General features: G+C 42.6%; 1 protein-coding gene across 4 annotated transcripts in view; it reads left to right on the top strand.

The window, feature by feature from the left end:
* MAPK6 (mitogen-activated protein kinase 6) overlaps positions 1-10,658 on the top strand; it is a 34,702-nt gene extending 24,044 nt beyond the window's left edge. For all 4 annotated transcript variants that reach the window (XM_083586512.1, XM_083586513.1, XM_083586511.1 and 1 more), the window contains exons 2-6: positions 3,290-4,451; positions 4,751-4,895; positions 5,897-6,061; positions 7,063-7,264; positions 8,295-10,658. In XM_083586512.1, the coding sequence (XP_083442638.1) occupies positions 3,897-4,451; positions 4,751-4,895; positions 5,897-6,061; positions 7,063-7,264; positions 8,295-9,387 (2,160 nt within the window). In that variant the 5' untranslated portion in view covers positions 3,290-3,896 and the 3' untranslated portion in view covers positions 9,388-10,658. The remainder of the gene's footprint in view (positions 1-3,289; positions 4,452-4,750; positions 4,896-5,896; positions 6,062-7,062; positions 7,265-8,294) is intronic.
* Positions 10,659-25,342: the final 14,684 nt, after the last annotated feature.

Here is a 25,342-nt window from a genome sequence, read left to right as displayed (position 1 = left end):
GCCACTAACAGAAAATCTATATTCAGAACCTAAGTAACTGTACATTATTTTCTATATAACTCATAGTTCTCTGGTGAACCAGGAACACTTTTGTGGGGCTGGTAGTTGGGTTCTGCATAATATTCCTATTCTAAAAAAGCCCAGCTAAGTAATTTTTGCTCCTTGAATACAATAAGGTATGATTACAGTGACCCGGGGGGAAAGACTCACTTGCCTTTTCTTTCTGTTTCAATCATGACATCGTGTAAAATTATTTTTCCTTCAGCACTTGTTGCACTACAGATGTTTTGTTGAGGGCCAGCTAGATGTGGAATAGAAGATTCTGATTCAGCTTCTAATTCTTGGCTTGGTGGTAAAACTTTCTGGGTGGCCCTTAAGCAAGTTAGTTTTTCAGCCTATTGTGCCTCTAAAGGTTATTGTAGGTGTAAATGAGGTGAAAATGGTCAGCCCTACAGAAATGATTAATACTCTGACTTCCTGTAGAGTACTTTCCTCTCCCCTGTCATTTCAAGGAAGGCAGCTGTGACTGATCCTAAAACTTAGGGCTGATACTGATGTGTCATAAGAAGCTCTTGGCAATTTTGAATATTTGCATGTGGAAGATCCAGAAAGCTACTTTGAATATTTCTTCATTATTATTATTATTAGTAGTAGTAGTAGTAGTAGTAGTACTAATAATATGAATGGGCAGAAAAGTGTGCTTAATGAGTTAATTTTAATAGCATCCTTTTCTGTTTGAAGCATGCAACTGTGACTCAGAAGTGCCATTTTGATTTTCTGCCCTGTGGTCTTCTGACAAAGCACCATTCTGTATTTAATAGTTTAAATTTCAGCCACGACTTGAAAGATGACAAGCTCTAAGATTGTAGCCGTAATTGCTTAACTGTTATGGGAAGCTGGGTGAAAAGCTGCAGAAAAGCTGAGAGCTGAAGCCTTAAGTTGTCACAAGCCTAAACCAAATGAATCATGGGTAGTTCTACAGAACTACGAGACAATATCTTGCTGGGCTCCTTTGGTTTTTCTGTTGGATTATCTGCATAGCAATGGAAACAGGAATCAAGTTGTTTGTAAGCTAAGGACATGTTTCATCTTTATTATGAAAAAATTGTAGCAAATATTACCTTTCCTTCCCAACACTGAGTGATCAGTTTTACTCTCGGTGATAGTTTGAACAAATTCTCATGCTAGAAGTTACAAACTGTTGAGAGATGGTTTCTCTTCTGTTGCCAAAAACAGTTTCAGCATTTTACTCTTGAGATAATTAAACATTTCTTTAAGTCTGCTATCCTCAGATGTATTTCTTCAAAGTACCTCATACCTTGGGTTAAATATGCTTCAGGTTGAGCGTTTTCAAGTTTTGCTCTGTGGCGACCCGGAAGTAACGGAACGCATTAGTTCTGAGTTTTGCCGCGTGCGCAGACGCTCAAAATGACGTCGCATGCATGCGCAGAAGCAGCAAATCGCGACCCACACACATGCAGACGTGCAGTCGTGGGTTGTGTTCTACTCAGGATGCGAACGGGGCTCCGGAACAGATCCTATTCGCATCCAGAGTTACCACTGTAATTTTGTAGGCCTCAAATGGACGTCAGTGAGAGCATTTCAAAATATGTCCTTTGAGGACTGTAGCTGGATGCAAAAACTCTGGACATAAAGAGAAATAGGCACCTACTTGATAATACTGAAACACAATTTAGAGATTTCCAAAATAATATCATTTCTATATAAAGTGACAATCATCAAGCTAGGCTGTGAGAAGCTGTGTGTCTAACCTGATAGGTTGATATACCTTAAAGTAGGGGCAGCCTTACTGCCCCCAAGAGGTTGCTGTGTCCCCTCAAATTTATCACTCAAATTTATCACATGAAAAAAACCTGGTACTTTTGGTGTCCCACTGTGATGTCACAATGCCAAAAAAAACCCTGTGGCCCCATATTTTTTTAAAAAAAATATGTTAACTTTTAAAAATATTTTTTGTTTTTTACTGGCTATTCCCATAGGTTCCCAGCTGTGATGCTGTGGTGTTAATTTTGGGGGGGGCTCCCCCCACCCCCAACTTCCAAAATATGACTGTTTTTATACTTTGGGCATGCGCACTTCGACATATAGCTCACAGAGGGTTGACCATGGGTCATTCTGGTCCTCAGCTCAAGGACATTAAGTCACCCCTGGCTTAAAGGGTGAACTTATTTGTGGAAGAGAATAGTGGGGGGAGGGGTTAATATTTCACTCAAGCATAACCCACTTAGTCTGAAATTTAGCAAAATAAATGTAAGTTCTTTCTAGCCACAGCAATATTTCCAAGTAATATGGCTTCACATAACAGAGCTTATAGTTACTATACTTTATCTCAATGTTCATATTTCCTGCAAGCTTCTGCCACCATATAGCAACACACTAAATATCATAAACAGTGTAAAATTTGCTCCATGCTAGGTTGAGACCACATAGATGTTTTAACCAAGATTCTATATTTTATGTTGGATACATCAAAAGCATATGGATACATAACTTAATGAATCAACAGCAAATTGAAGAATTTGAATTTTTTTGCTTCTTGTATCCCATGTTTAGTTTTTCAGATTTATTTCCAGACTTTATCTTCAAGTATGAAATGCTCCTCCATAGAGGCGCAAGTTTCCTTTTAAGTTTCCTTTAAGTACATGCACCACTTTGGTAGTTCAATAGCTTTTCTTAAACTTCCCTTTCAAAAACACACACCAGTGAGCTGAAGCCTCAACTCTAAGCTCTTACCAGATACAGTGGTACCTCCGGTTGTGGACGGGAACTGTTCTGGAGCTCCGGTTGGATCCCGAGGTTTTCACAACCAGAGGTGCTTGTTCTGCGCATGCGTGCGGCGCAATAGAGCGCTTCTGTGCATGCACGCATGACGAAACCCAGAAAAATACTTCCGGGTTTGTCGCATGCGTATCCCGAAGGATACATAACGAGAGGTGTGCATAAGTAGAGATACCACTGTAGTTGAATATCAACTTGCTTTTAAAGAAGAAATTTGAGAACTTTACCAACTAAGAGCCTCTCTTTACTGTGTGTGGGGTGGAGAATTCTTGATGAACCAGAAGCAACTTGTTCATAAGGAGATGAGCCTTGCTTCTGGTTTCTCCAGGAGATCAAAAGATTCGTAATGCCTAGTTCTGCCCCTGTATTTTACATTCTGGTGCACAGCAAGCAATTATGAAAGAGTGCACTGTTAAACACTCTTTGTTTGAAAAGCATGTATGGTTTGGGAGTGCTGATATATGGCTTTTCTTTTTCTTTTTTTCTTCAGGTTTTCACAGAACAAGATGGATGGTAGCTTTGATTGTGATTGTGGTGAGCTGGAGCCACCTGATCATTAACTAACAGCCTCTTTTGTAAGCTGCCTCTTCCTTGACGAACTAAACAAAAGAAAAGAAGAAAGGAAGAGGAGAGAAAAGTGCTTATTTAACACCATAGAATGAAGCTGCTCAGGACCAGTCCAACACTGAATGTATCTGCACTGTGAGGAGGATGTTAATAGAAGCCTATTACGTGCATATTTATTCACATTTTCGTTAAATGCAGTTTAGCACAGTAGAGTGGAGTCTATAGTATGTCACTTCATTCCGTTTGATTTCCTTGTATTTCCTTTTAATGTCTGCGGATATGCTGCACCTTCCTTGAACTATGAATGCTGCAACCTCTCTATCTTTGCTCAAGTTCTAATTATAACGGGGATACAGCGGGCCTGACTGGCAATGCAATGAGAGTGTCAGAAAACTATCGTGCATTCAACCTGAAATTTTTCTTCTCCTTTTCTGCAAGACCCTTCATATACCAGTGGAAGCATCTGTACATGTTTGCAGAAGCTTAGTAGTTTTAAAAGGAAAAAAACAACACAAAAGAATTTCAACATAATGGCAGAGAAGTTTGAAAGCCTAATGAACATTCATGGTTTTGATGTAGGTTCTCGGTATATGGACTTGAAACCTTTGGGCTGTGGTGGCAATGGCTTAGTTTTTTCTGCTGTCGATAATGACTGTGACAAACGAGTGGCTGTCAAGAAAATTGTCCTGACAGATCCTCAGAGCGTTAAACATGCTCTGCGTGAGATCAAAATTATTAGAAGACTTGACCACGATAACATTGTCAAGGTGTTTGAAATCCTTGGTCCCAACGGAAGTCAACTGACAGATGATGTAGGCTCTCTTACAGAACTGAACTGTGTTTACATTGTTCAAGAATACATGGAGACAGATCTGGCTAACCTGCTAGAGCAGGGGCCATTGCTGGAAGAACATGCCAGACTCTTCATGTACCAGCTGCTACGTGGGCTCAAATATATTCACTCTGCAAACGTTCTGCACAGAGATCTCAAGCCAGCTAACCTGTTCATTAATACTGAAGATTTGGTGCTGAAAATTGGTGACTTTGGCCTTGCACGGATCATGGATCCTCATTATTCTCACAAGGTACGTAAAAATGGGCAATACAATACGGGCATAAATAAGAAACAAAAGTTCCACCAGAATAAAACCAAAGTAAAAGCCAGCAACACCTTGGCGGTGCCAAAGATCTACAATTTTCCTACAAAGGAGCTGCTTGGAGAGGTTTGTAAAGGGCTTTCAAACCTCTCCATGCTGCTCTTTGACCTTCCAGAGTTGAGAGGTGAAAATGAAATCACCCCAAATATGATGCCCTGAGCTCCTCGGAGGAAGGGCAGGCTACAAATGTGATAAATCAAATGCAAGTAAAATTTCTCTTTCTGTAGGGCCATCTTTCCGAAGGATTGGTTACTAAATGGTACAGATCACCTCGCCTCTTGCTATCGCCCAACAACTATACTAAAGCCATTGATATGTGGGCTGCAGGTTGCATCTTTGCTGAAATGCTCACAGGAAAAACTCTCTTTGCAGGTTGGTGGAGAAGGATGGGTGCAAACCTGTCATTTTAAGTATAAGACCTCTGTGCGTTATATTGATGTAGCCAGTAAAACTTCAGTTTGGAAAAGCAAAGAGCTTATTGGAATCAAAGTGGCCAATGCTTTTAATCCATTCATGAATGTTAGTGCCTAGAGGTGTGACATATTAACAGCTGTTTTGAAATCCATAGCAATTCCGTCTTGGAACATTTTAATAGCAAATAATTATATATCAACATGACCAATAGGTTAGTTGGTACCTGTTCGATACTACAGATTGAGAAATGTACAGAAAATGATGCAGATCTTTTTCATGATTTCATGTATTGTTTGAACTAATGACTGACAAGGAAATGTTGGAAAGGAACGGGGTGTTACAGGGTGGTGTTTCTGTTTGCTTTGGGGGCATTTTAATTTGGAAAATGATAACTCGCCACTAAGGTAGAGGAACCTGTTTTTAAGTCAAGAGTTAAACCTAATGGCCAACTAGAGTCTGTAACTAATTAATGGCAGGAAGAGGTAACTTTGATAGCTTTTTCTGGAGTTTGCATGGGAAACGTCTATTAACTCTTTCTAAGGGTAGGAAATGAGAGTCCTGTGAGTAGAGGCTGCGACAAAATGTTCCAGTTTGGGGTGTTGCTGTTCAGGATTTCAGGCATTCCACTGCTTCTTGCCCCCAAGTCAGTCAGCTATAGTTCTGTGGCGACTGAGCATGTTCAGCCCCCAGTGGGCTGTTTCTGGGGATCTTGCCCACCTACTTAAGCCTCCCCCGCCCCCAATGTATGTTGTACTACTTCTATACTTGGTATTCTTCTATGCCTGTGATGTGTGTAGGTACTGCTACTTTGACTACCTAACTAACTACACTCTCCCCCTGAAGCCTGGATTTAGTACATAGAGGGAACAGTTATGGCATTATAAGGAATTTCTTAGCTGTGTTGATGAATAAATGGGTGTCTGGAACAGGGCTGATGTGCTTTTTGCCTTCACATTTAGGTGCCCATGAACTTGAACAGATGCAGCTGATTTTAGAATCAATTCCTGTTGTGCACGAGGAAGATCGTCAGGAACTTCTTAGCGTAATCCCAGTTTACATTAAAAATGATATGACTGAGCCACACAAACCTTTAACTCAGCTCCTCCCAGGCATTAGCCCTGAAGGTAATTTGGCTTCTTCTTTCCTCCCCCCTCTTCTTTTTGTCATCAGAGAGCTGGTTTGGCAAGAGCGGCATCTACATTTCAGGCTGTTAGTGCATGCCATGAACACTGCCTTCCACGCATGTTGGGGGAAAGACAAGCTCTGGTGAATTGTGGATTGAGTTGTTTTTGTGTGTGTCCTATTATACCAGTTCCTGAGTCCTCTTGGGAAAGGGTTGTGTTCTGTGGGAATATCATTTTTCCCCTTGAGCTGTCTGATTTGCTGAGTTAAACAGAAACTCAGTATTCCGTGGAGAATCAGACCAGGCAGTTCAAGGCTGAGAGCTTAGTCCCCTAGTGAATTGCGCTGGTTGGGAAAAAATGTATAATCATGGTAGGTAGTAGAAACAGTTGATGGCTGCTACTGTGGACACTATGTATTTTGTCCAAACAAGTCCACAAAAGTGTATAATCCTAAGAAGCTTTTCTTGTGTTCCCTCATGGGGAAGTACTAGTGATTTGTGCCCTAAAAGAGACAAAAGAGCTGTCCTTCATAAAGTTTACCTATGTAGCTGCTAGGATGTAACTCTTTGTTCTCATACTGAACCAGGTGCAAGTGGCTACAGTATTTACAAGCCTGGCATATTTACACCCACCCCACTTATTTCTGTTGTCTCTATCAGATTCATTGCTGCTTGTAGAAGTGAGCTAAAAACACTACAGTGCTTTCTTTTTGCAATTGTACAAATCATATAGTCTTCTACAAGCAGCAAAATGGAGCAAATGAGGTTCCACAATGAGGGAAAGGCAGCAAAAAATAAGAAAAAATCCTTGCTTCTGCATAGTACTGGCATTCTAATCATTTTTTCTGGCTACTAAATATTTGGTTCTAGTGCTCAGAAAATTGAAATAATTAAGACTGTCCACAAATAATGTAAGCATTGCTTTTGCATTTCATACTTTATCTTACTAGAGAATGACTAAAAAACAAACAAACAGCCAGCTATTCATTTTGCCCTCTTTAGCACTGGACTTCCTGGAACAAATACTGACGTTTAGTCCCATGGATCGATTGACAGCAGAAGAAGCTTTGTCCCATCCTTATATGAGTATTTACTCCTTTCCAACTGATGAGCCCATTTCAAGCCATCCTTTCCACATTGAGGACGAGGTGGACGATATTCTGCTCATGGACGAAAGTCACAGCCACATCTATAATTGGGAAAGGTAAACAGCTTCAAAATCATTCTGTTTGCATGTTGCAACTGTGCCCGAAACACCTGCTGATTTCTTCTTTTAACAGTGATGGAATGCTGTGAGATGGGAGAAGCATTTCCATGATGAGGAGGAAAGGGATCTTGGAGCATAAATTCTTCTCATTCCCCCCCCCGCCCCCATAAATTAGATTAGAATTTTCTCCATTCTAATTATTATAATTAATTGCCACCATTTGCATGGTGTCCCAAACCACCTACCCCATTAGCTTCAGCTGACCAGCTAAGGGGATAAAAGTCCATGTGCACTGGGTGTTCTGTAGCTAGTTTTGCAACAGAATGATGAGCAGCATCTTGTGCATTCCAATGCAAAATATGTATTGGGAAAATAATGTGACTTTCCAGAATAGTGGCATCTTTGTTAATGTACTTCCCCAAATAGGTTGACTTCCATTTTATAACCAAGATGTGAATATCCCAATGGGGAGGAAACCTTGCTGTGAGCATTTAGTAAAATTAACATTGTACTCACTGAAGCATCACAAATTCCTTATCATAAGAGTTTGCACTTTATAACTCTGATTGTTGACACCAGCCCATATTTGGAACCATTATCTAAATGTGTAATTTTGAAACAGTTCTCAAACTGTTGCAGTTTCAGGTTAAAGCTAAATGCAGCAGTTAAAACAAAAAACAACAACAATTTTTTTGAGATGATTGTTAGGAGTCAAGGTTCCTCTTCTCCTTTCTGCTAAGAAATCTGCAACTGAAATAGGACACTGAAATGTTAACATCACCTTAAATGAAGATGCAGTCCTTTCGCAAATTGTATGCTAAGGAATGAGTTCTGCTGTCACTGAGAAAAGCTTCAAAATTAAAGCTTTCTGAAGAGTGTGGAAAGTTGCCAGTTGACTTGCCATACCATTGAGTCTAAAATGAGTGGCTATTCATAGTTTTCATAGCTGTTATCTGTCTTGACTCTTCTGCACTATGTAAGCAAGTGGATGCCTGCAATTCACTAACATAAGCCGTTAATATTACAGATATCATGACAGTCAATTTTCAGACCATGACTGGCCTAGTCATAACAATTTTGAAGCTGATGAAGTTCAGCGTGATCCAAAGGCTCTTTCTGATGGGACTGATGAGGAAGAAGTACAAGTAGACCCTCGCAAATATTTGGATGGCGATCGTGAAAAGTACCTAGAGGATCCAGCGTTTGATACCCACTTTTCCACTGAGCCTTGCTGGCAGTATCCAGATCATCATGAAAACAAGTACTGTGATCTGGAATGTAGCCACACTTGTAATTACAAAATGAGGTCCTCTTCATACCTAGATAATCTGGTCTGGAGAGAGAGTGAAGTGAACCATTACTATGAGCCCAAGCTTATCATAGATCTTTCCAACTGGAAGGAGCAGAGCAAAGAGAAGTCAGATAAAAAAGGCAAGTCAAAATGTGAAAGGAATGGATTGGTGAAAGCTCAGATAGCTCTTGAGGAAGCCTCGCAGCTTGCAGAAAAAGAGAAGGAGAAGAATCAAGGGTTTGATTTTGATTCGTTTATTGCAGGAACTATTCAGCTTAGTTTGCAGCACGAGTCAACTGATATTGACAAATTAAATGACTTGAATAGCTCAGTGTCCCACCTAGAGTCGAAAGGCATATCCAAGTCAGTAAGCAGGGAGAAGCAGGAGAAAGGAATGGCCAACTTGGCCCAATTGGAAGCTCTTTACCAAAATTCATGGGATGGGCAGCTCGTAAATGGTGGGGAGGAATGTTTCCTCATAGACCAGTTTTGTTGCGAAGTCAGAAAGGATGAGCAGATTGAGAAGGAGAATCCATACACCAGTTACCTGGACAGGTTTTTTAGCAAGAAGGAAGATGCTGAGATGCTAGAAACTGAGCCAGTAGAAGATGGGAAGCTTGGGGAGAAAGAAAGAGAGGGGAGCTTTTTAAGCAATAGTGGGGAATTTCTCTTTAACAAGCACCTTGAAGCGATAGGTATTCCTCAGTTTCACAGCCCCGTTGGGTCACCACTTAAATCCATACAGGCCACACTAACGCCGTCTGCTATGAAATCATCTCCTCAGATTCCCCACAAAACATACAGCAGCATTCTGAAACACCTAAACTAAACGGCAGACATTTCTTTTTGTATTCATGAAATGTGTGTTCTTTTTTATTGTAAGTAATTTTTTTACTTGAAATCAGATAATGTTAACTTTGGTATGAATTTCCTTAGTTTTCTGTTTACCATTGTTTTTACAATCCAGAATTACTTTATTTACATGACAATTCTTTTTTTTTTAAACTGGCATGTCATTTGCACACAAAAGTAAAGAACAGAGCAAAACAATGCACATTGCAGGAGGAAACAAGAAGAAAATGCACTAAACCAAGTAGAAACACTCTTCAGTTTAAACAGTTCATGCTTTGCAGAGGAAAAAATAAGAATCTTGCCTTGAAAATTACACAGTGAGACTATACATATTTGCATGAAAATATCTATTTTTCCCTGAAACATTTTCATTCATATGTATTTTAGAATTTTTCATACTGTACACATTTCTTAGACACATGATACCAGCAGCAACTGAAAAATAAATGCAGAATTTGGTACGCATGTGTTATCTACCTCAAGGTAACAGCAGTATGTGGCAAAACATTAACCACCCATAGTGCTTTTCATAATGCACTTCTATTTAGCCAGCATTATTGTAGTAGGTGGTATGGAGAAATCATTCAATATTTATAAATATTCTGGTATGCCTTCTTTATAGTGGAAATGTTAATATGCAGCGTTTTATTTATTTTAGCAAATTATATTTTCTGTCATGATAGAAAGTAAAAAAAAATGAACTTGCTTTACAGATAAAGTTCTTGTTAGCACTGTGGTTTATTGCCTACATAGCTGAAATAGAGATGAAATAACATCCCCTTATTCTGAGGTGATCCATATGAGTTTTTAAAGAGATTTCACTTCAAGTAAGACTCACTGTGTATAGGAATTTGCAATTTGGAGGTGCTTGATCTCTCTCTACAAAGAAATTAGGAATTGTTTTATTATAAAATGCTCCTAGAAGTCTTAATTGTGTTAATTTTTTAAGAACAATTTTTGTAATGTTAGTTGTGTGCATGGAAGCAATTAAGGTACAACATTACTGTAGGTTGAAAGTTCTATATGGCCAGACATTTTGTTTTTACTGTATGTTTTTACTGAATGATGCCCTTTGTCTCATCCCCAAAGCAAGCATGAGTATAATTAGGTTAAATGTAGCATGTAGCATCTCGGTCTTCTGACAGTTTGTTTTGCCTTCTGGGTTTTTGTTGTTTTTGTTTTTGGGAAACTATGTATCATTGGCACCCCTGTTTTAAAGAGAAACAAATAAAAACATGGCCAGCAAAATTATTCTTTTGTCTTGACATGGGAGTGCTTCAGATAGCCTTGAGTAATTGCAAGACATGAGCTTTAGTCAGTTTCAAGCTTGTTCCCAGGTCTAGGAAATGACAATTGTGGCGGGGTAAGGAATTAAAATGGAAACATTTTCCCCTTGTGTGTGCTGTTTTTCATACAAAGCATTTCAGGCAAAGCATGCCATTTCCAGCATTGTCTGAAGGAGGAGAAAGGTCTGACCTTTCTACCTGTGACTCTTTCATTCTAATATTAAACCAAAAAAATGACGGTATATTCAAAATTGGGATAGCTATGTCATGCATAGCCACCTGCATTGCAAAAGCAAAATAGTTGGAGACAAGTAAAAAGTTATCCATCTTGCCATTACTTTATCTTTTATGTTCAATGTGCTTGTGAAGTTGCATGGATTTTGCTCCAAAGCATCAGTGCAGGGAGTGGGTGTCCTCCTATTACAGCTATAATGAAACAGATTGATTGAAGGTACAGTGTTGTAAAACCTGTTAACAGTTCCCTAAGGTATTTATGTAAGGATTTTCCTTTCTAGTTTGTGTCTGATCAAGACGTTAGTAAAAGCAGACGATTTTTATTTCTTTTTATTTCTTTGGGGTCCATGCTAATACTGTATTTACTGATTCGTTCCAGTTAATGCTAAAGTGCTTGGCCCATGCCATGAGAATGCATGTGATATATTATTGGCTTTGGTGTGTGAAGTGTGCAGTTTCCTGGTCCTCGACATAAGTAGTAATCAGAAACCACTGGAGTCTGTTTCCCAGTTCTGCTTGGCATCTGACCAGAAGCTTACATTTTAATAATTCTGAGCATGAGAAGAATGTGTGAGAATATTCTTCAGCAAGGTTAGGAACAGTAGGCTTTTAGCCATTTCACACAGTTCCTCTTCTGGTCACTGAAGAGTTCATTTTTATGAAGCAACGTTACTTGGACCTTTCTCATAATGCTGTTTGGGGAGACAGCATGCCATGTCTAACACAAGATACGGTTTAAGTGCCCTGGTAAACCAAAATCCATCCCAAGGGTGTGGTCAGAAAACTACTGGTTTGGCTGACTGCCTGTGGCAAATGAGCTAAATGCCCTGTGCATTGCACCCCTAGCAATAACTTCTTTTCAACATTATTCCCACACCAGCATAGAATGCTCACTTTCTCCATTCTAACGTACTAAGACTTCCATTTTGCTTGCAAAAGATGACTGTAGTTTCAACCAGCTTTCCTTTCTGCTGATCAGAGGAAAAAGTGGTAACAGTCCTTTATACAAACCTTTAAAGTAACTTTAATCTTACACCATTTCTGAAAGGTTGATTGTGTGTTTGCCAGATCCAAAGTAAAAGATAAAGTTGAGAATCATTTAGAGCAGAGCTACTCTTAGAACTTACGTAACAGAATGTATCCATTACAAAACAGATACTGACCTTTCTATCTCTTGGAGCTGTTGAGAGAAGGAACTTTAGAACAAAGTAACTAGCATACTTAAATGTCCATGGAAACATAATATTCTTGATGCCATGCAATCAGTATGGCTCCTACTAGGAAATCCTTATTTTTTTTCTTTGTTTTAGAAACAAGACCAGTACAGTAATGGTAAAAGCCACCTATGGTGTGCCATGAAGTGTGCAGTTTGCCCACAAACTTGCAGTTCTCATACATAATCCTCACACCCCTTTTCGGATCTTCTGACATCGAGACCTGAATGCGCACAATTTGGTAGCCCAAGAGTTAACAAGGGCATCAAACATAAACATAAATTTTCATGTAGCAAAACAGAATTGGGATATTAATTAAATAGAACCAGTAAGCACCACACTTAACTGCTAATTTTCATAGAGTTAAAAACTAATTATATTCTTAAAACCACACATTAAAACTAGGATGCATGCAGTAAGAATTGGAACAAGAAATGGGAGAGGATGTTTGCTAAATGGAGAGAAGCAGGAGATCTGGCTGGAGGGGATATCAGAAGGAAAACGCTGATTTTTATGAAGCTATAGGAAAGCTTTTGGCTAAGAATCAGAAGGAATTAGGTGGGAGGCTTGGGTGCAATGATCTGAGTGCCCCAGTTCTGGGTTTGTTTGTTTTTTTCAGTGGATGGTTATAAGTAGTGGGGAGAAAGAATCAAAGATATTGGGTAAGAAAGAGAGGGCAAGGGAAAGAATTGATCATCCCAAGGGAAAGAATTGATCATCCCAAGATAGAGGGAGCTGATAACACTTGAAAGCAGAAGAGGAACTTGGGATGGGGGAGAGATGGGATAAAGATTGGCTGAGCCCTAAGGGGACTGGAATTAAGAATAAAGGGCAAAAGGGACCAAGCAATAAATGATAAGATGCCTGGGAATGTGGGGTGAGCTGTTTTCAGGGCTTCATTCAAAAAACAGGATGCAAATCCAGTAGACACATAAAACACATTATTTTAATTTTTTTAAAAATTAAACACAGCAACACACTAATCTCTAAAGGCAGCTATCTTTTTTAAAAAATAAAAAGCCTCTTCTAATATGAACTAGTCTGAAAAATGCCTGCCATGTGCTTGACAGCACCAAAGAATTGCTTCAACTGTGTTTTCCTTTGCACTTCACTAATTATAGTTTTGGTGTGACCAAAATCATATGAAAAGACTAACAGATTTATTATGACTCACGTGTTGATTTAAGCGAAGATTTACGCAGGGTGTGCTTTTGCAAACTGGTACGGCAGCATTTTCGGAAATGATTCGGAAGCAGATGGGTTTGTTTGCTTAAGTTTTGCTGACGGTCTGTCGCTCTCATTCAGTGACGGTTTGAGTGGATTTCAGGGCGTCTTATTTATTGCCTCCTGATTTCCTCTCTGCTGTTTGCCAGAAGATCAAAATGAGGCAAAAGTCTTCTGTGGAATTTGCATTTTGGTCAATCACCCAAGGGAGAGAAGGAGGCTGAGTGGATGGAAGGGAATAAGCTGGCAGGCAGGCTCAAATCTAGGAGGAACTGTCTCCACTGTGTCATCAAGGGTTTTTGGGGGTCTTTATTATGTTTAAAACCCATCTTCTCTCCCCACATTAGCTCCCAAAGCACTTAGTATGGGGCGAGGAACCTATTTTACCCAGAGGGCCAAATTCCCTTCTGGAATGCCAATGGTGGGTGGTAAGGTAAAGGTACCCCTGCCCGTACGGGCCAGTCGTGTCCGACTCTAGGGTTGCGTGCTCATCTCGCTCTAGAGGCCATGAGCCGGCGCCGTCCAAAGACACTTCCGGGTCACGTGGCCAGCGTGACGAAGCTGCAGCTGGCGAGCCAGCACCAGTGCAGCACACGGAAACGCCGTTTACTTTCCCACTATAAAGCGGTACCTATTTATCTACTTGCACTTAAGAGTGCTTTCGAACTGCTAGGTGGGCAGGAGCTGGGACCGAACGACGGGAGCTCACCCCGCCACAGGGATTCGAACCGCCAACCATACGATCGGCAAGTCCTTGGCACTGAGGTTTTACCCACAGCGCCACCCGCGTCCCGAATGGTGGGTGGAGTCAGGGGCAAAGGTGGGTGGAGCAATGAATGTAAATTCTACCTTTGTACAGTAGGCTAGTTTCTGCACACTCTCTCACACACCTCTCTATCTCCCATCCAGGTAATTTAAAAGCACTATCAGAGTTCAGGCAAAAAAATACTCAAAAGGGGGTGCAAATCATGGCTGGTGGAGAATGTGGCTTGGGAGGTTTGTGACCTGAGGGAAGTTCCAACGGCCCAAAGAGAGAAGCCTGGAGGAGCTTCATTAACTGAGAACCTCAAAATTTTGGATCCCTTCCAAGCCGGCTGTTCCAATCAAACATGCTACATTTGCTTGCCCCAGTTACTTAATTTTTCTGTGTTATAACCAGAAATAACCAGAATATCAGCTACCCAGTTTGGAGGCTCTAAAAATGGGGAGTTTGTGCTACAAAGCCCTACAGAAGTTTTAGCACTGGTTTGGAGGGGATCCACAATTTTGGGCCTCACACTTCCTGAAGCTGCCTGGAGGGCTATGTTGGGCCCCTAGGCCTGAGGTTCCGCAACTCCTGATCTAATGGTTAAAGTCCACACAGACGTACACTATAATGAGAGATATGTTGATAGGTGCGTGGTAAACCTGGGCGTTTTGTGGTACAGCTGAGCTTCAAGGCTGGGTTTTGTTTTTTTACAAGGCTCACTTATATGTTTGGACTGTATGTGTTACCCTGCCACTGAGTCACTGCAGTCAGCTCTTGCAGGGCTCAAATTAGGGCGGCTGGAGGAGAGAGATGCTGGCTCAAAGGACATTGGTTCCAGGTAGCCTTGAGCTGCGGTGTAGGTGAGTTCATAATCTGCTCATCAGTCCTGAACTCTGGTTCACTTCCATTACTTGGCTAAGACCACAGGGAATCAGGAGATCATGCCGTGATGAAACTGGTTGCATGTGGAAGAGCAGCCGATCTTGAAAAGCGAATGATGAGAGAGTAGCCTGAGAGTAGCAGCAGAGAGGTGAAAGATAACAGCCCTGGGGGGCATTGGCCTGTAACCGGTGCGTCAAGATTCAAAACGGGGTCAGGGACAATTGCAGGATAGAATTATACCAAGCGCACAACCACCGTTTTCTTTTAAGGAGGAGATGCTGGATGAGGCTGATGGGAGTTGCTATCCCATAACATCTGGAGGGCCACATGTTCCCCACCCCTATTGTAAAGTGAAACCTTGGGAGTTTCCCTGTCCCTATACAGCGAGAGTGAAATAGGTCACTGCCCGCCTTCTAGAGGCTGACCTTTTCCAGAAGTCTCAGGTGGCTGTTCCAAGTGTCACATCCACAGGTTGAGTCATCCTTAGAAGTTGCTAAATATATTTCCTTAGTCACAGCAAGCTTTCAGCATTTGCGGATCTGCTGGCTGAGCGAGCTCTCCTCCTGCTGCAGGTGAGTGGGAAAAGATGCTAGGTGTTGCAGACGAAAGATTAAAATAGTGTTTAGCGGGGGTGGAATAGCAAGAGTTTAGAACACATCCCTTGGAACACATCCACATCCATTAAAAGCACATTCGGTGCACATATAAAACACATGACTTCCCCCAAAGAATCCTGGGAAATCCTGGTTTCCTCCTCACTGAGTTACAATTCCCAGCATTCTTCACAAAATACAGTTCCCAGGATTCTCTGGGAGAAGTTATATGCTTTAAATGTTTGTTGAATGTGCTTTAAATACGGGGCATGAATCTGCTCTGTGACTCTCCCTGTGTGGCTTTGAGTATAACCCAGCACAGTGAAATATAATCTGAATAGCTCAGTTCTAAAGGCCTCAGGCCGTTCATCAGGGACCAGATTGATTCATTGACACTTACATTGAGTACTCCATAGCAACTAGGGCGCTCAGGCCTAAGAATAACAGTGAATAATAAGGCATTGATTTATCATTGCAGCTTAAATGTCACTTTTAGAAGACACAGGGCTGCACTTCTTAAAAAGAGAGAGATTTCAAAGTTATTCATGTAGGCGTTTCTAATTTAAGCAACTTTCTCCAAAATATATCGTTTCCAACTTTATGTTGCTGCTCCTTCTTTACCATGACCAACCTATATTGGGGAAAGGGTGACACACCACAGATTTATTCACACACACACACACACACACACACACACACACAAAATCCAGGGTGGGAGGAGAAGCTTTTTACCTTACAGATGTTGTTAGACTCCAACTTTGGTTCCAGGATGGAAGAAAGGCAGGATAGAAATATAAGAAAATAAACAAACCTTCACCAGGCCCAGCTAGCAAGGCCAATGATGGGGGATGGTGGAAACCAGGGCCAGCCCACCCATGAGGCAAGGGGAGGGAGTTGCCTCAGGTGGCAGATCTCACCATCTCATCCTTCGCCACTGCAGTCACCTTCTCTGTGCCTGGTGGCTGCAGGTAAACACAAAGAAGGCGGCTGCAGCCATAGGTGGACACAGAAGAGGAGGCCACAGCTGTGGGCAGCAGCAGATGAAGGCAGGAACAGTGGGGGGTGGCATTTTCTGTTTTGCCTGAAGCAGCAAAACATCCTGAGCCAGTCCTGGTGAAAACTAGTCCAGCAACACCTGGAGGCCCATAGGTTCCCTTAATTCAAAACCACACTCAAAGACTCCTTCACCACCAATCCAGCTCATTGCCTGCCTACTGCCGCTGGCCATTTGAAGTGGTCTCCAATGTGAATCTATGCCTCTGTCCAATGTACATAACAGAGAGGTTTCTCCTGTCTGGAGGCAGTTGGAGGATGGATGGCGGCTAACAGATTGAGGTTGAATCCTGACAAGACAGAAGTACTGTTTTGGGGGGACGGGGTGGGCGGGTGTGGGGGACTCCCTGGTCCTGAATGGGGTAACTGTGCCCCTGAAGGACCAGGTATGCAGCCTGGGAGTCATTTTGGACTCACAGCTGTCCATGGAAGCGCAGGTCAATTCTGTGTCCAGGGCAGCTGTTTACAAGCTCCATCTGGTACGCAGGCTGAGACCCTCCCTGCCCGCAGACTGTCTCACCAGAGTGGTGCATGCTCTGGTTATCTCCAACTTGGACTACTGCAATGCGCTCTACGTGGGGCTACCTTTGAAGGTGACCCGGAAACTACAACTAATCCAGAACGCGCCAGCTAGACTGGTGACTGGGAGCGGCCGCTGAGACCACATAACATCGGCCTTGAAAGACCAACTTTGGCTCCCAGTACATTTCCGAGCACAATTCAGGTGCTGACCTTTAAAGACCTAAATGGCCTCGGTCCAGTATATCTGAAGTTGCTTCTCCACCCCCATCGTTCTACCCGGACACTGAACTCCAGCGTCGAGGGCCTTCTGGCGGTTCCCTCATTGCGAGAAGTGAGGTTACAGGGAACCAGGCAGAAGGCCTTCTCGGTAGTGGTGCCTTCCCTGTGGAAATCCCTCCCACCAGATGTCAAAGAGAACAACAACTACCAGACTTTTAGAAGACATCTGAAGGCAGCCCTGTTTAGGGAAGCTTTTAATGTTTGATGTATTATGGTATTTTAATATTTTTTTGGAAGCTGCCCAGAGTGGCTGGGGAAGCCCAGCCAGATGGGCGGGGCATTAGTAGTAGTAATAATAATAATAATAATAATAATAATAATAATAATAATAATATATTATTATTATTATTATTATTATTATTATTATTATTATTATTATCATCATTATTCAAACACTTGAAACTACTATCATTTTATTCTTTCTGAATTGGGCCAGGGCCGGCCCAAGATATTTAGGTGCCTGAGGCAAACCCCAAAATGCAAACACACACACACCCATTGCCAGGGAAGAAGGGATGAGTGAAGATCTGCATCAGGAACAAGGGGGGAATAAAGAGTGACTTCAGAATCTGCTGCCTCTGTGTATCCTGCTGCCTGAGGCAGTTGCCTCACCTTGCCTCATGGGTGGACCGGCCCTGCCTCAGACCAAGCGCCACCATTTGGACCCATGCTTTCTTTTACCTAGACATTGTTCCTGTTTTTATCATGCATGACTCCCTCTCAGCAAGTTTTGGAAGAAAGCTGATGCATTCCACCCATGCTCTCTGGGTGAACAGCCACCCATAGAAGCACTCATACAGATTCTCCACACGACAGTCATCTCACAGATTGTCACCACTTTGACAGAGACAAGTTAAATTACATGTTACCTCAACCGGCAGCAGTTTTACTGCTCATGAATTGCCATCCTGTCATCTTCGATTCTTCAGGATGGGGTGAGGATTCTTTTGCCCTCCAGTTGTTTTGCTGAACTACAACTCCCATCAGCCTCAGCCAGCAGGACCAATGGTGAAGGATGATGGGAGCTGTAGTTTCAGTAACATCTGGAAAGCCAAAGGTCCCTCACCCTTACTTTGGAAAATTGCATTGCAAGCTGCCTAAATATTTTTTTATTAAATGCAAGGCAGAAGTTTTTGTTATAACCTCATAACTGTGGCACTGTTTGGCATTTTGACAAGATGGGTTATCTATCTGTCCTCGATTAGGTCAGAGGGCAGATATGACTTCTGGATTTAAAAATAACCCAGGCATTCTAAAAACATCAACAATGAAAATACAGAGGAGCTTCAGACGACTGAAGGTACTTATTTGCAATACAAAAATACAAAGTGAAGCCCCTATTAAAATTCACATCAATGTCTGTTTTCCACAAGATCGTGAAGGGCAACTAGCCATTCTTAAAAGCACCAGAGCACCATTTCACCTTCAGAGAGTCTTACAAATCTGTTCAATGACATCGCTTCATCAACATGTTTGGTCTTTGATGATTCCTTTAATGAGAATGGTGGTTCTCCAGTACTGATCTTGCAACCATAGTGTATTTGCAGATTCAGCATCTAGTTTATACTGACCACCCTAAAGAAACGAAATACTGTTTAGTAAAAAACAAACAAACAAAAACCTTCAATTATTATTGCCAATTATTACTTTGCACATTTGGTGTGTGAGTGTTCTATACCCAAACCACAACAGCTGCATCCCACACCATTTAATCCCATTTTATCTGTTCATTATTAATTTGTTAAATATATATACCACCCCTAATCAAAAGAATGCAGGGTAGTTTGCAATGCAGAACACAAAAGTCAACATGTAATGTAATATCTATACAACGTAAAGTTCAAAGCAGTTTTATATATGCAGTTATGATCATAATAAATCAAAATTATAAAATGTGTGGCTTGCAACTGCCTAGCACAACCTACAAGGAATCCTTTCTTGGGATATGATTTGGTAAGCCCAGTACCTTGAATGAAAACAAGCCCCCATTGCCATAAGGATGTGCCAAATTACCGTATTTTTCTGTGTATAACACGCTCCTATGTATAAGACGACCCCTATTTTTGGGGACCCCAAATTAAGGAAATGAAGGGAGATTGTCCAGAACTGTTGAGCTTCTTTGGGGTGGGGATTGCCGACAATAGCTCACCCTCCTGACCACCACTGCCAATCGCACGCCTCACAAAAGAAACCAATCGTCCGCCCGCTTGCCGCCAGCAACCTCCAGCAGCCGCCAATCACACAACCAATTGCCACCGCAGCAGCCAATCATCATCAGGCCTTGCCGCAGCCACCAATCACCCGCCCAATCGCCGCTGACAATCTCCTGCTCATGGCTGCCACCAATCGCCCTTCCCTCTTCTGTACTATCCATGTATAAGACGACCCCCATTTTTTAGCATTTATTTATAATTTTTAAAATCATCTTATACATGGAAAAATACTGTAATTATCCCAAAGCAAAATTTCACCTCCACAGGTGCGCTTCAGGATGTGCTTGTTCAGCAGTTCATCCTGCGGAACTGCTGTTCATAATGGCCAAGATCCGAATATAATCACTGTTTATTTTCCCCCCTTATAGCTCTCCTATTTCATTTCTGGCTCTTTTGCCAATTTTGCCACACCATTGCCTTGATCTGGCCCAGAAAGCTCCATCAGTGGCACTGCTGCATCCAAAACTCTGTAAACTGCAACAGAAACAACCTCCTCTTGAGAGTCCAGAGAAATCACTGGAGCCTCTCCCAAGCTTTAACTCCCCTTTAGAGAGACGTCAACTGAAGATCCTGGGCCGATCATGTTTTTAAATAGCCACCACTTAGGCAAAAGCTGAACGGCAGCCTCACACGCAGCCATTCAGCAAATGTCACCCAGGGCTGGCTCTAGAAAGAGGCAGAGTGAAACAGAGTGATTTGGGTAGTTTTTAAACGGCAGCAAATTGTTGCCCGTTTACTGTATCTTTCTTTATTGTAGGAGAGCTGCTTCTGGGATTTTTGGCCTTGATTTTTAATCAGGTGAAGCGTATACCATGGACTGAAGCTGTGCCCGCAAAGGGACTGACTCTTCTGATGTGACAGAGCAGTTGCTGCCCAGAATATTTTCAGCTCTTGCTGCTGCCAGAGGGCCTGCACACCTCAGGTGACGGGTCAAAGGGCACAGCAGCACTTGGAAGTATCTTGCTACGGCCAGATAAGTTTTACTTGCTAAATTAAGCACAAATCCTTAATTAGCCGATTGGCAAAGAACTGGAGTTGATGCCCGGTGATAAAACGGGCTTGATTTAAAAGAGGCCACTTTAAAGACTTTGAAGAGGAGGGGAATCTACTCAGGCACTCAGTGCCGGAGCTACAAATTTTGCCGTGGGGACGAAAGTCTAATGATTTGCTGCCCTGCTTAATGGAAAGAGTGAACTCACATAAAAAATCAAGATTTACAGCCAGGCAAAACAAAAGATTAAACGATTAAGGACATAAATGACATTTATGCCCTTGAATAAGGTTATTTGAATCCAGTAAAGTTGGGAATTGTTGAAAAGTTTATATATATATATATATATATATATATATATATATATATATATATCAATGTGCTGAGGTTGTAATAACACTACAATTACTATTATTATTACAATTGACCTTCCTCTACCTCCCGTACAGGTGATACCTCAAAATATCAGGTCCTAAGTTGCCGTATTTTTCGCTCTATAAGACGCACCAGACCACAAGACGCACCTAGTTTTTGGAGGAGGAAAACAAGAAAAAAAAATATTCTGAATCTCAGAAGCCAGAACAGCAAGAGGGATTGCTGCGCTGTGAAAGCAGCGATCCCTCTTGCTGTTCTGGCTTCTGGGATAGCTGCACAGCCTGCGTTCGCTCCATAAGATGCACACACATTTCCCCTTACTTTTTAGGAGGGAAAAACTGAGTCTTATAGAGCAAAAAATACGGTACCTTGTTCCATTTAACCACAGGTGGGTGGGTGCCAGTGAATAAGATCAGGCTGCATGGTGTTGATTTGTGTGCAAACTAAAAACCTCGACAGGCTTAGCGGCTGTTGCATTTCCAACACTTTTAACACCTGCACCAGCAGCATTCACGCTGGCTGCGGCAGCGGCCCCAGTGAATTGCTGCCCCACAACAAGAAGAGCCAGTGTGATTCAGCCAGCTCTGTACAGTGGTACCTCGGGTTACAGACGCTTCAGGTTACAGACTCCGCTAACCCAGAAATAGTACCTCGGGTTAAGAACTTTGCTTCAGGATGAGAACAGAAATTGTGCTCCGGCGGTGCGGCGGCAGCCGGAGGCCCCATTAGCTAAAGTGGTGCTTCAGGTTAAGAACAGTTTCAGGTTAAGAACAGACCTCTGGAATGAATTAAGTACTTAACCTGAGGTACCACTGCATTTTATCTTACATTTTTATGTTGCTGTTGTGCCAGCATTTGCCAGGGGCTATTTTCCTTCTGCTCATGGTTCATTGAACCCATACCCCAAAAGCAATAACGTATGATAACGTCTACTGGATCACCCCAAGCTACGAGCCTTGTTGTTTTTGAAACCACGGGGCGTATAAAACAGCTGTTCCCCCCCCCCAAAGACCTTCATTTCCCTCAAGCCAACGGTCCTGTGTTAAATATTAACAGCTGTGGGACAAAATTCAACAGGCGGGAGGGATGATTCAGTATTTGCCACAGACGCGAGGCAAGGCCAAGGTCCTGGCAAAGGTTCGTGGAGAGCAAGAGCAGCATAGCTTGCAGGGCGAGTTAATGGGCCGATGCATTTTAAAAAAAGAAATGCATGTTTCAGCTCTACAGCAGCTGGCTATGCCTGCTTGGAAAGCAGTGGCAGAAGCCTTAGGTATGCCTGAAAACAGAAAGAGCCCCTGAGAAGCATATCTGTCCCACTGTCAATGAGTCACACATGCTCTCAGTCACTTTTTCCACTCAGCTGTTTGGCAGTTGGAGTTCAGGCCACTCACAGAGCAGAATGTGGGAGCAGGAACCAGTGTTGTCAAGAGCGCAGCATTGATTCACGCAATGGTGTTATCATAAGGCCAAACTGCACGGGACATTATCCATGTGGGTTGCAGTGGTGTGCTAGGTTTTTCTTGAGCATAGAATCAGCAGGTGGGGGAGAGTATCAAACTGGATTGGGTGGGAGGTAGTGCTTTATTTTATATTTTATTTAAATCATTTTTATTGATTTTCCAATAAAAATAGCCAATCAACATATCCGCATCATAATCTAATTAAAAACAATAAACTAAAATAAAAAAACGACCAAATTGTAGTCCAAATTGTAATTATTAATTTTTCTGGGCTCCTCATAGTCTGGACCTCTGAAGCATATCATGAGGTAGCGCTTTAAGCCTTTCCTCCCTGCAGTGTCCTGACCCTGCAATATTGGCAATGAGATATGAGTTCTAAAAAGCCCCCTTTCCACGCCATGGTCCAGGGCCAGCCCAGGACATTTTGCCGCCTGAGGCAAATCAGACAATGGCATCCCCCTCCCCTGCTGCCTCCACCACCACAGCCGCCTGAGGTGATTTGAGACAGCCTGGGGAAGCCCTGAAGTACACAAAAGGCAGTGGAGGGTGGGAGTAAGATGGAAGTCAGAGAGGAGCAGATGGGGTGATGGTGGAGGAGGCAGAGGAGGAGGTGAGTGACAAGTGCAGGAGGTGGTAAGTGGTGTCTCCTTGAGGCCCTGATCTGCTACTGCCCCTCCCAGCTGCCTCCAGCCTGCCGCCTGAGGCAAATGTCTCACTGCCCCCATGGGAGGACCGGCCCTGCCATGGTCACAATCTAGCTAGGCTTCCCTGTACCCATACAAGCTATTTGTGAACTGAAAATAGTCATACCTTGGGTTACAGACACTTCAGGTTGTGTTTTTTTCGAGTTGCGGACCGCCGAAACCCGGAAGTACCAGAATGGGTAACAGCGGTTGCGCATGCGCAGAAGCGCTAAATCGCTTTTGCACATGCACAGAAGCGCCGAATTGCAACCCACGTGTGCGTAGATGCGGGTTGCGAACACTGTGGGTTGTGAACATGCATCCTGCACAGATCACGTTCGCAACCCAAGCGTCCACTGTACTGAACTCAAGGGAAACCCTCATGAATAACATCACATGTGTAGTTTGAACAAACTTAATTGAAAACAACCTGAGATAATTCTCTCTCTCTCACACACACACACACACACTTTTTTGTATGTTGTTTGCAGAATCGTCAGGCTAAGTATGTCCACATCCCCATCTGGAAATGAATACGGGTGCTAAAAGAATTCATCCAGCATTGACATGTCTGGGAATCTCATGCTGTGTTGACTGCTGTGGTAAAAGTGTTCATGTGAGCCCAGCCTACAAAATGGCATCCTTGAACAACTGTCAGGGTCCCACTTGCCACCACCACCATTTTCTTTTAGATGCCAGGTCCCGTCTACCTCTCAAAGGTGGCCTGTGGGGGAATAGTCACCTAGCAGGGCTGAGCTCCCCCTGCATCAAGGGGATGCCCAAGGGGATAAATTCTGCTCTCTTCAGGGTTCGGGGACAGGGTTCTGAGATTGACCTCTTGACTCAGTCCTGCATGGTTTGGGTGCAAAAGGGGGATTCTCTTATGCACCCAAACCTAGCAAGATTGTGGTCCCCATTCAACAGCTGATGCGCAGCAAGTTTAGTCCTGTCATATCTGTCTGCCCCGTCTGGTGCAAGAAGATGTCAGGTGTGAGACAGGTGACCGTTGTTTGGGGGGAATGGGCTGGTGGGCCAAATGAGGAGGCCCAGTGAGTCAAATTTAGCCCATGGGCCAAAGCTTCCCCACTTCCAGCATAAAATGACGCCACATTGCAACATCTACAGTGTTACCTCAGGTTAAGTACTTAATTCGTTCCAGAGGTCCGTTCTTAACCTGAAACTGTTCTTAACCTGAAGCACCACTTTAGCTATTGGGGCCTCCTGCTGCTGCCGCGCCGCTGGAGCACGATTTCTGTTCTCATCCTAAAGCAAAGTTCTTAACTCAAGATACTATTTCTGGGTTAGCGGAGTCTGTAACCTGAGGCGTATGTAACCCAAGGTACCACTGTATTGACTTGGACTGCTTAACACACACACACACACACACACACACACACACACACAACTTTAAGTCCTCGTTACAAATGTGTCATCATAAGCCCTAGTTGTGTCCTTTGTCCATGTCTTGTGACTGTGGAACTTAGAAAAAGACCCAAAGGGATCAGAGATCTTGTGTGTTCTGCAAAAACAAAAAAACAAGAGGAAGACAACAACACAATGTTCCCAGATACAATATTGAATGTTGCTATCTTCTCAGCATGGAAGCACTGCAGTTTCAGCAGCAAACTGGATTAACAGACACCTTGACCCAGTTTATCCCAGGACCAACGATAATGAATGCGTCACCTCTTGCAACATCCTCAGATGCAGGAGAGAGAGTTAGCAACGCTTTAACACCTTTCCTTCAGCACAGCAAGCAGAGAAGTCAGAAGGAAATGAAAATCAGAAACTATTAAAGCTTAAATGTATGTAAAATAACCAAAGTGAGCATTCGACTAAGGAGTGTTGGTAATAACAGAAACACACTGCTGCTGATGATGATAAGCTTGTTGTCATCTCTGGTAAGATACAATCATTTTATCTCAATTCAGGCCACTTTCAGTCCTGATTCCCTTCAAGACATGTATAATGGAAGGACAGAAACAGTAAAAGAAGGCGGACTAGATAGGAACGGAACATGGCATAGTGAGAGAGGACATTATCTGCATGCAGAAAGTCTGAAGTTCAACCTCTGACATTTCCACTTAAAAAGGATCGGGCAGCAGGAGATGGGAAAGATCATCACAGCAGGACATGCCCTTTGGAACTCCTTGCCCATTGATGTTAGGCAAGCAC

This window comes from Podarcis filfolensis, assembly GCF_964270895.1.
Source record: "Podarcis filfolensis genome assembly, chromosome: 14".
Lineage (NCBI taxonomy): Eukaryota > Metazoa > Chordata > Lepidosauria > Squamata > Lacertidae > Podarcis > Podarcis filfolensis.
The sequence above is the reverse complement of the archived record's forward strand: the minus strand, read 5'-3'. Positions and strand labels throughout refer to the sequence as shown.